Below are 11,513 nucleotides of genomic sequence, written 5' to 3' on the forward strand. Positions count from 1 at the left end.
TATATATATTGCAGTTTTTATAATGTCTGGAAAATTTACCAGTCAATACCCAAGACTCAGAAGTCCGGTGCTGGAGCTGAGAGCACCACCAATAGATATTTGTAATGTATATACTTTTGTTCAGAAGTCTAGTGCTGGAGCTGAGAGCACTACCAATAACAGACTATGGACCTTTCTTCACCACAGTCAGGCCTAGGATTCTTCCTGGAAGCCCAATCTAGAAACATTTTGAAGTATTTAATTGAGTAAAACAATTTTGCCTTGGTCTCTCCCCTCACTCCCAGAAGCAGCCCCTGCTGTTGTGGGGAAGTTACTTAGTTTTGGAACTAAATATGATCTTTTGAGTGCTGACTCCAATAAAGGAGACTCTACTGGCTGTAAATGTATCTCTGGTTATAGAAAGCCAATAGATATACATGCAGCTGTGGGTAGATCCTATGAAAGAATGTAAACGAGGACAAAGAAATGGTATTTTTGTGACATTTTATTGATGTGATAGAAGCAGTATCTGTGTCCTAAATCATCTGTGTTGGGTTCTTCCCAGCCTACAAAAAAATTATTGTATTTGACTGTTGAATTCAGAGCACGTTCAATTTCAAACTAAACAGAAAATGAATCTTCCTCTCTTCTTCACCAAACCCATGATTTCTTTCAACTGTTGTTATGTACCCTGAAGTCTTAAGCTACGCTGTTAATTTCAGATGGGGAACACAGTGCTGAAAAGATTAAACAGGAGCTTAAGCAAACTGAGATATATCATGGTTCAGTGCCCAAGCCCTCCCTGCAGCGCCTATGCCCAGGGCCAGCCTTGGTGTCCCCAGCCTTGCCTAGTGATCATGCTCCCCAAAGGGAACTAGAGCTGGCAGAGACAGGGTGATGGAGAGGAGAACTGGGGGACAGATGAGAGGCAGGTGGCCGAGCCAGACTAGAGTGCCCAATAGCTGCGCCCACGCTAGCTCTGGATGTTAGCGTTGTCTTCAATAGGACAATATATTGACCCATATTGGCACCTGTCTTTATATTAATTAGATTACAGTTGAATACTGATGGGGATAAGCTATTTGTAATGTATATGCTTTTTGTTCAGAAACATTGCAAGACAATATGATAAATCCTGCTTCGCTCAAGAACAGCTTTTCTTACAGTTAAGGTTGGAAAGGAGTAGAGAGTGTTGGGGACTTTAGCGTTCTCCTCCAGAGCATCTCAGTCCCTACAGTAATACTCCTGTCTTATTTACAATTTCCCAATTTGACCAGGGAACTTTCACCACAGCCCAGCCTTTTGTGGTACCCTTTCTCTTTTTTTTTTCCTCCCTTTCTCTTATAATTGGTAAGAAATCTCAGGCAAGAAAATTAGGCAGGTTTCCTTGTTCTGTAATTTTGCTTTTAAGATCAGAACTCAGCCTTACGTTGTCTCTCAGGCTTTTTCTACTGGGCTAGTGAAAATGGAGAGCAAATAGATTCTTTCATTTCTCCATAGGCACAGGTCTGCTTCCTGCCTGTCTTGTCTTCCTCTTTCCTCCAGTTATACAACGTTGCTTACTGCTGGGACCTTAAGAAATCAAAGTCTATTTTCTCACACTTTCATTTGTTTATATTTCAAAATTAACTCCTATTGCTTTCAATTTCAAGAATGCATTTTTGAAGTAATTTAATTTATACTAACTGCCAAGGCAGTTGAAACATTTAACCATTTCTTGTTAACCATTATAACCCAATTTTAATTTTTCTTTCTTTTTTAATGCATCTCAAAGTCCCTTCCTTCCTTTTTAACTGCAGCAGCGTGTTGGACAGGTATGTATCTGTTCTTTTTCTATAGCAACATCTCACCACTTTTGCTAGGTGATTCCAGGCAGATATTAGCTAACACTGAACCAAGGGGGACTTCTGGTTACTGGAGGCAGCCCGGGTAGCTGCGGCCCTGAGCCTGTAGTCATCCTGAGAACATGAGAGGACAGGGAGCCTCTCTCCAAAAGCACACACAAAGGCAACCTTTAAATCCACTGCAGGTGTCTTAGTGAATGGCTCTGAAAGTGATCCTGCATTATAGTGTTTTGAAAGACACAATTTCATATTTATTTGCTCCCTTATATCTTTTCTTAATTTGAAACACAAGACTGTGTCTATGTTGCTCTACCTCATTAAAATACCACATTTAAAAAATGTTTATTATATCTAAATAAAACCTTAAAGATGATGTTACACAAATCAGTACTTAACTATAAATATTTATTTAGTGTTAATAGAATTTTCCATAAAGCAGATTTTCTACTGAATAATGAAGCGAACCTGATTGCTTTTGCTTAGAAGTGGAAAATAGGAATTAATAGAGGCTGTGTATGAAACATTTTTTTGCTGCATAGCATGTGTCTGTATTTTATAAGATGCTTCTGATACCTGATTAGAATTGTATTGCTTTATAGGTATGGAACACAATCCTTGGTTACTCTAACCTATATAATAGGGAGAACCATAAGTACAGACCCAGAGGTCATGGAGGTAAGAACCTTAAATATTGGGAAATATAAGGATCATTTAGACAGTACTTTTGATGTAATTTGGACTAAAACTGAAAGTTGTATGATTATTTGAATGATATTTGATTCTTTGCTTCCATCGGTCCTCTGATTGCTCTGAGGAAGAGGTGTCTCACTAAACAGACAGCTCTGTGTGGGGGCTGCGGGGAGGGGTTGACCCTCCTTCTTCTACCTGCATCCCTTCGGTGGCTCCTGGCCCAGTCTCCCTCTGTGGGGCTGCTCATCTAAGCCTTCACACTGGTGCCAGGCACTGCCCAGCCCAGAAGCTCCCATAGCTCTTTATAGTTTCTAGAAGAAAAACAAAAAGGTGTTTTCCTTCACACGTGAAGCCCTTTATGAGCTGGTCTCTGTCCTACTCTTACCCAACACTTTTCCTCTAGCTTTGCGTATCATCTAGGGCTTCTGTGAGCTGAGCATGTTGTACATGCTCTAGATCACAGAAACTCTGTACCTTTTGTCTCGGGTACAGCCCAATCCCTGTTCTTGGCTGGATAATTCCCAATCACCCCTTCTCAGAGATATTTAGTGAATGGATTTATATACTTTCCTCCTCCATGCCCCCAAGCACCTATCCATATCTTTATCGTAGCACTTGCCATGTTATACTGTAATTAGTGTGCAGAGGCATTCTGCGCTGTGAGCTATTGTGGATTCCTTGAAGACTGACGTTGTATCAGCAGTGTTTGTATATTAACACAAGACAGGGCTTGTCATTTCTTCTCTTTGCTTCCCTACGGGCTGAATTTCTTCGTATACAGGCTTCACAGGGAAGCAAGCACAGCTCTAGGCTTATACAACCCTCAGCGCTCTCAGTTGCAGAAAGAGGGATTCTTTCCCACCTGGCTTTGTGTCCTCATTCTGGAAACATATGAGGACTTTTTTTGTATCTGCACAAGTCACTGTGCGTGTGAGTGCACCTGTGTGGAGGTGGAGCACTCTGGTCACTCCGGCCTGGATCGTGTGCTCACACTTGGGGTCTGTGCAGCTCACACCCCAGGCACATGCTGGAATAGGGCAAGTGTGAAACAGAAATGTAGACATAATTTCCACACACCCAATAGGTAAATTAGCAAGAGTTACAGCACCAAATCTTAGTGCTGTAAAGTGTGGAACAATTGTGACCCCTTTTATCTTGCTGGGGATAGTGGAAACAATCTGGCACAACAATTTTGGAAAGCAAGCAGGTGTTAAAAACTGCTAATCAGGTTTTTTTCCTCAAGAGAAATAAGATCTGACTTGTACTGGAATGTTCTACAGCAGCTTTCTTCACATTAGTAAAAAATTGGAAGCAACTGGGTCATGGGATTAGGAAGAGGTAGTAAAACCACACGATGGAATACTAGCCCCAAATAAAAGAAGGAATAAATATGTTTAGTCACACAGCCCAGTCTTGAGGTAATTACATGGACTAAAAAAAAGTCAGTCACATTCTGAGAAATGAAAACTAACCTAGAGTTATAAAGGGTTGGCTTGTGGCTGCCTGGGAGCGGTGAGTAAGCCTTGGAAGGCAGCGAGGAAGAATTTCAAGGTGATGGAGTAAGCCTTGGAAGGCAGCGAGGAAGAATTTCAAGGTGATGGAAAAGCATCCTGTCTTGATTGTGCCAAAGGTTGGTATGATACCAAAATTCATAGTTTTTATCACTTCCCGATAAAATTGTTTAAAATTAAACACTGGGACCTGGTACTATATTAGTAAGTACAGGAAAGGGCTATAAAAACAAGAAAGAAAGCTGAACTCTCCCCAAGCAAATAAACAAATAAATGCATAAGTCCCAGAGGCCTGAAATGTGCTCTGAAGCCTGTAAACCAAAAGAAATAAAGCTAAAGGAGAAGCAGCAAGTTATATAGCTGTGATAATGAGAGACGGTGACCTGCCAATTCCTAAGGAATTATCTGTCAGGGTTTAGTCCAGATGAGGCTGGGCGGTCAGGACCAAGGATTCCCTGTAGAAGAAAAAGCTTGCAAGAGCATGCTGGGTGTGGAAGCTCCCTGAATCAAGATTGAGTTGCATTTGCTATCTTATTTTTCCTAACATATATTTTACTATATATTTTTATATTCTTATTAATGCCTATTAGTTTTACAAAATGTTGGTTTTCAACATAGTATTTTATGCATACCTATAATGTACATTGATCACATCCATCCTCTAATATACCCAAATAATCTTTGCCTTTACAGAATCCAATTTTGTTGTTTTTGCTTAAAAATGAATGAGTCAGGCCATGAGATTGCTCGGTGAACTAAGCACCTGCTTAGGCAAGCTCAGGGACTGGGGTTCACTCCCCAGCACCACATGCTGTACTGGCCCAGCCCCCTGGCATGGTGGCACACATTTGCAATCCCAGCGTTGGGGAGGCTGAAAACAGGAGGCTCACTATGAGTCTGAGCTGCATAGTGAGACCCTGTACTAAATAAATAAAAAAAAAAAGAATGAATATGGCATTGTATAAATTTAGCAATCCCCAAAGTTCTGAAACTTTATAGCCACAATTGGTCTTTGATGCAAAAGTAAAGATAGTGGTAGATTATTGCAATTTTGAAAACAAATTAGCTACAAGAAATATCTGTGTCGAATGTATCAGTGTCTAGCAGTCTTACTAGATCACATGAGTTCAAAAGACAATAGCTGAATAATGGCTAAAATGTGAAGGTACCAAGAGATTATCTGAGTCCCTCATCCCTACATGCCCTTGCAGCTCCTATACACCCTCCACACATCTGGCCCCCGTCTTGTTGATGCACGCTGCCACAAGTCTGGCCTCGCTCATGCCCTCAATTGCACATGGATTTCCCTGAGGTCCCACAGGCTCTCCATTCCCCTGCCCCCACCATAGCAGTCCCATTGCGCACACGTCACCTGTGGCATGGAGCTGTGGGCATGTGGCTTCTGCCTTCTGCAGGTGTGGGCAGGGAAGGCAAAGGTGAGAGGCTTGCTCCTAGCTCTGCAACCTACTTTCTTTTAGAACTTTACTTTGCTATTGTAATTAAGTTTACAAGCCTAATTATTCAAGTGCCTCAGGGTTTAAGTGAACATTTGTGATGTGGTACGGGTACACTATTATAGTGATAGGTGTTCTCACTAACGCACTCATTCAGAAATAGGCTTTTGGAATATAATTCATCATTCAGTTGGCATCTGGTTTATATATAATATTGTGGCAAATGTTCCAATACCTGAATGCTTAACAGTGACAACTTAGCCAGGGGATGAATTCACTGTCAAAATATGCTTTTAAAGGCTGGCCAAATAGCTCAGCAGATTAAAGCACCTACAAGCAGGCGCAGGGGCTGGGATTCGATCCCCGGGCCTGCTGTGGTGGCCCCAGCCCCGCAGAGCACTGAGACGGCAATTGAGACTGGGCATGGTGGCGCGCGCCTATAATCCCAGCTCTTGGGAGGCCGTAAATAGGCAGATCACTATTAGTCCGATCTAGTAGTGAGACCCTAAACACCCTGTAGACTCTTCCCTAAAATACAAAAAAAAAAAAAGCTTTTAAAAATTGTTTTTAAAAATTTAACTGAAACATAAGAATTATACAGATTTATATGGTACCCTGTAATGTTTCAAACATGTGTAAGGTATAAATCAGGCCAAACACGTATCTCATTATCATCTCAATTATCTTTTTTTTTTTTTTTTTGTGGAACCGGGGATTGAACTCAGGCCCTTGTGCTTGCCAGGGAAGCACTTATTCCACTGAGCCATCTCCCTCGCCTCACAATTATCATTTCTTTATGCTTAAAATATTTATAATCCTATCTTTTAGCTTAAAAATTCTATATATTGTCATCATGTACAGCCATTATACAATAGAACACCAAAAGTTGTGCGATGGAACACAGGACATCTTTCACCCATAAGCCATCACTCAGTGCCCATTAATCAACCATATCTATCCTGTCTTACCCATACTCTCTCCCAGCCACTGGGAAACATCCTTCTACTCTCAACTTCTATGACATCAACTGCTTTCCTATATGAGTCAGAACGTGCAGTACTTGTCTTTCTGCACCTGGTTTGTTTCACTTAATGTTCTCCAGTTCCATCCACATTGCCACAAATGCATTTCATTCTTTTTTTATTGTTGAATAGTATACTTTTATGCATATACACCACATGTTCTTTATTTATCAATTGTTAGACACTTAGATTTTTTCCATTTCTTGGTTTTTGTGAATGGTACTAAAATAAAAACAAGAATGCAGATGTTTGGTAGACTGATTTCATTTTCTTTGGATATCTGTGTCAGGCATGTATCAGTGTCCAACAGTCTTACTGGATCACATGAGTTCAAAAGACAATAGCTGAATCATGGCTAAAATGGCAAGGTACAAAGAGATTATCTCATATATAATAGTGAGATTATTGAATAATATGGTGGTTCTATTTTTTAAGGAACTTTCTGTTTTTCATAAATTCTTGTATTAATTTATATTCATACCCCCTAATGTGTAAAGATTCCTTTTCTATATCTTTTCACCACTTCCCAAATTTTGTTTTGCCTTTTTTTTAACTAGTGATTCTAACTGCAGTAAGATAATGTGATTTTAATTTACATTTCCCTGATTATTAAGTATATTGAACTTTTTATGTGTAATCATTGGCCATTTGTAGAGTTTCCTTTGAGAAATTTCTACTGTATTTAAATCTATCACTCACTTGTTAATAGGAGTTACTGTCACCATTATTATTCTCCTGTTGCATTTTCATAGTTCCTTATATATTCTGGTCATTGACCCCATCTCAAAAGTGTAGTTTGCATGTATTTTCTCCCACTTTATAGATTCTCTTTTCACATGTTTAATCATTTGCTGTGTAAAAGCATCTTAGCATTGTGAAATGCTGTTTGTGTACGTTTGCTTTTTTCCCATTTTTGCAGTTTTAGGCAAAAATTCCTTGCACCATTGTACTATTCTGAAGCATTTATCTTGCATTTTTTTTCTTGTGGTTTCATAATTTCAGGTCTTATATTCAGGTTTTTAATGTTTTGAGTTGATTTTTGTGTGTGAGCACAAGGGATCAAATGTCATTCTTCTTTGTATAGTTATCCATTTCCCAGTACCATTTACTGAATGTACGGTGCTAATTGCAATGTATGTTATTAACACCTGTGTCCAAGATCAATAGGCTGTAAATGTGTGTGTGTATTTCTAGGCTCTGTTCTGTCCTATTTTTGGCCCTTGTTCTGTCTGTTTTTATGCCAACACAGTATCATGCTCTTTTACTTATTATAACTTTGTGTTTTGAAAGTAGGTACTATTATGCTTCTTGCTTCTTCATTTTGTTCCAGATTGCTTTGCCTATTTAGGGTTTATGTATTTCTATATTAATTTTAGATTTTTTTCCAGTTTTGTGAGGAATGTCATTGATACTTTGATAGGTTTTATATTCAATCTGTAGATTACTTTGGATAGTATGGACATTTCATCAGTGTTGATTTTTCTGAGTCGTGAATATGGATATCTATTTATTTTATATCTTCTTTGATACTTTATGAGTGTTTTATTGTTTTCATTATAGACTTTTTTCTCTGCTTTGATTAAAAAATTTCCTGGTTTTTTTTTTGCAGCTACTGAAAATAAGTATCTTTCCTGCCTCTTTTCAAGTATAATTACACTGGTGGCTTCTATATGTTGATTTTGTATCCTGCAACTTTGCTAAATTTATTACCTTGATAGTTTTTTAATGGGTTCTTTTGGGGTTTTTAAATATAAGACTATGTCATTAACAAATAGTGGCAGTTAACCTAAAATACTCAGAAATATGTTCTTGCTCACTGGACCTTCCATTCGTATTTAATTCTTCTGAACAGGTGTGGTCCTCATCTTACTGTCTGAGCCACAGACTCCTCAGGGACACACAGCTAGGAATATACATTCCTGCTCATTCCAGACATCGTCCCTCCTTCGCAAAATCACACTTGCAGTTGGCGAGAACTTCGTTTTCTGTAAGGAGTGAGGCCGCACTGACAACCCTTTCTCTGTCCTTCCAGCTGCAGCAATGGTTCAGTCACATGCTGGAGGAGCGCCAGAGGATTTCAGTTCATGCCAAATTGCAGAAAATAAAGAATCAAAATATCAAAAACAAAAAGCAAAGCGCCAGGATAATCGAGTGGCTCCGGAAGAACATATAGTTTGTGGCTCCATCCAGCACACCTCCTGCATATTGTGTTCCGTTTGCCCACAGTTTGTCTCGCAGGTCTTTGTGAGTCTTGAGAACCGCATGCTTTATTTGCATTTCAGTCACACGCCGTACTCTGAGTCATGTTCTTCCTATGCCGTCATGTTTGGCCCTGAGGCTGAGTGATTGATGAGGACTTAGTCAAAGCTGTTGAATTTCTGAGGAAAATTACAGGTCACATTGGACAATAAACCCACAGAATTTACTTTAAGTGCCTTGTAAAAACAAATTTCCCTAAGAAAGTCTTGCTAATTCTGTTGCAAAAACCGCAGAGTATTAAATCGTTGCCATTAGCGAAGAGCACATTCTCTTCTGAGGAAAATACGTGCTTGCAATACTCTAGGGTTTATTTAGTTCAATGTTGAAAGAATAATGAAACAACATGACAGTGTGAAGAAACAGAAACCAGAAAAATAATGTTCACTAGAAGATACAAAAGCCAAAGAAGAGCAAGTTTTAAAGATAAAAAGCGAACTATTTTATCAGAGGTATAAAATGCCTTGAAGATAAGAAATGCGCGTGTCTCTCTCCTGCAGAAGTGACCGCATTGAAATGTATTGTGCTGGAACTGAATTTTATGAAATTATAAAATGATAGCATCTCGCCGCGGAGCTGAAGGCTCTGTCCTGCAGCGCTCGCTTGTTCACATGGGGGATGGGCTCTCTTTCCAGCCGAGCTTAGAAAGACAGCAGTAATTAGGAGCTAACCTTTAGGACAAAGAGAAATCTTCAAATGAAGAGGGAAACACAAATCAAAGGCTAACAAAAGTATAATCCTTAAAGCTGTACACTCAGGGGATTAAGTTTGAAATGTAGTTTCATTTGGTCAAATTGAATCTACTTGCACTGTGAAACAGTTCAACTTAAATAATTTCATCAATTGAAATGTATGGAATTAGTTAAATTTTATCATATTTGATTAAAATAGGACAACTGAGGCAAATCATTCCTGCTTTAAATTTTGTGTATACAATTAAATCATTCATTTTCTCTTTATATTTTCCTTTGGTGTTGTTCTTTTGAGACAGGGTCTTGCTATGTAGCCCAGGCAGGGCTTGAACTCTCCATGATCCTCCTGCTTCAGCATTTCGACTACTGGAATTACAGGCGTGCGCTACCATGCCTAGCTTTTGCTTTGTCTTTGTAGAGTAGGAGCAAAAACTGCACATCTCCTATCTACCTCAGAATAAAGTGTAAGGAATATGCTGTCAATTAATATCTTTGAAGATGTTATATAAACTCAAGGCAATGTGATCTATGGCGCTTTTCCTATTTTTTATATAAATTATGTCAGCCACAAATTAAACTGCAATATAGGGTCAGGGATGTAGCTCAGTGGAACAGCACTTGTCTGGTAAGCCCAAAGTCCTGAGTTTGATTTCTAGTACCAAAACAAAGCAAAACAAACCTAAAGTACAATACAAATTTACCTTTACATTTCCTTCACAAGAGGATGCGCTTGTTGTGTCTTAGCTTCTGTTGTAGTTAAACAATATTAAAGGTGCTTTGTCTACATCAAATGCCCAAATATTTAATAACCATTCCTCAGAATATGAAGAATTGTAAATACATTTTTTTAAAACTTGGATGAAGCTAGTTATTCCAGATAAGCACTACTTATTGTACCTTCCTTATACTTATTGTAAATATAAATAATTACCGACTGATTGCCCTGGTAGTAGCATTAAGGCAGTACCAGTGAGGGAGTAATACCAAGACATATTTGTCCAAATGCAATAAATACTCTATTAGCCCCTAAAACCAACAAATCTATTAGTACTCCAAGTATAAAAAGGTTTCCCTACCCCAATTGGTTTACTTATAGCACTCATCCTAAACACAGTTAATGAAGCATACAACATATTCATTATTTTTAAAATTTTAGCTATTAGAAGTTAAGAGTTTTCCTCACAATCTTATGCTTTCATTCCTCCTCAGATCCATTCAGATACTTTGTATTGTGACATCAAATACAAGAGCAAATGCCTTAATTTGATATTTATGATCAATTGTAATCAATTTAGATCTCTGAGGAAAATCTATACAGCAATGTATTGAGGTATGAATGGAAGATTTTCCTTATCTTGTTTTCTTAAGCAAGCTTGTAGTTGCTTTTCCTACTGCATACTCTTTGTACTAGTAAGAGTCAACCTTTTCCCCACCCAAACTCTAGCAGGATTAATGTGCATAGCAAAACCTTAATGGGGATTTACAAGTAAATATAACTGCCTCTCCTGCACAGCCAAGTATGTAACATAGTAGCATTTGATACAATACCTGTCGTCACTGTAGCTGGCTTTCCCTCTAATGCAACCAGATCATCAAAGATGATCTTTCCAACACATAGTTAAAAGCATTTTGACTCTTCTTCATACATACGTCAGCCATCAGGGCAAAAGAGAATGAAGGAGATAGCTGCACCCATGGGAGCCAAGGAGTGGCGGTGGCCCGTGACCTGAAGTGGGCATAAGAGCCTGATTGGAGCCAAGAAGTCCATACAGAGGGAATGATCTCACACAGGATTCGGGACCCTACACAGGGTGAAGATAGTGACACATGGTGGGGAGATGGGATTGTGATATGGCGAGCCAGAGCCAAACAAGGCATGTAGGACTTCAGAGAGGTGGCCTTCAACTTGCAGGGGCAGCTAGAACAGGGATATCAAATCCCAGAAAATTAAGATATCCAGAGTTTGAAGAGAGAGTGGCCTAGCAATGAGGTTTTAGAAACTCAGGAGGATGAGGAGGGATATGGAGGTGCCCTCTGCATCAGGAGAGGAAATGAGCAGTGGAAA

General features: G+C 39.1%; 1 protein-coding gene across 2 annotated transcripts in view; it reads left to right on the forward strand.

Annotated features, from left to right (window-relative positions):
• Lvrn (laeverin) overlaps nt 1-9,698 on the forward strand; it is an 89,720-nt gene extending 80,022 nt beyond the window's left edge. The window contains exons 19-20 of one of the 2 annotated variants that reach the window (XM_023700575.1): nt 2,405-2,498; nt 8,533-9,698. In XM_023700575.1, coding sequence (XP_023556343.1) covers nt 2,405-2,498; nt 8,533-8,673 — 235 coding nt within the window. In that variant the 3' untranslated portion in view covers nt 8,674-9,698. The remainder of the gene's footprint in view (nt 1-2,404; nt 2,499-8,532) is intronic. The other variant, XM_004640604.2, reaches the window with a different exon arrangement.
• Nucleotides 9,699-11,513: the final 1,815 nt, after the last annotated feature.

The sequence above is a fragment of the Octodon degus genome, unplaced genomic scaffold (assembly GCF_000260255.1).
Source record: "Octodon degus isolate 3935 unplaced genomic scaffold, OctDeg1.0 scaffold00124, whole genome shotgun sequence".
NCBI lineage: Eukaryota > Metazoa > Chordata > Mammalia > Rodentia > Octodontidae > Octodon > Octodon degus.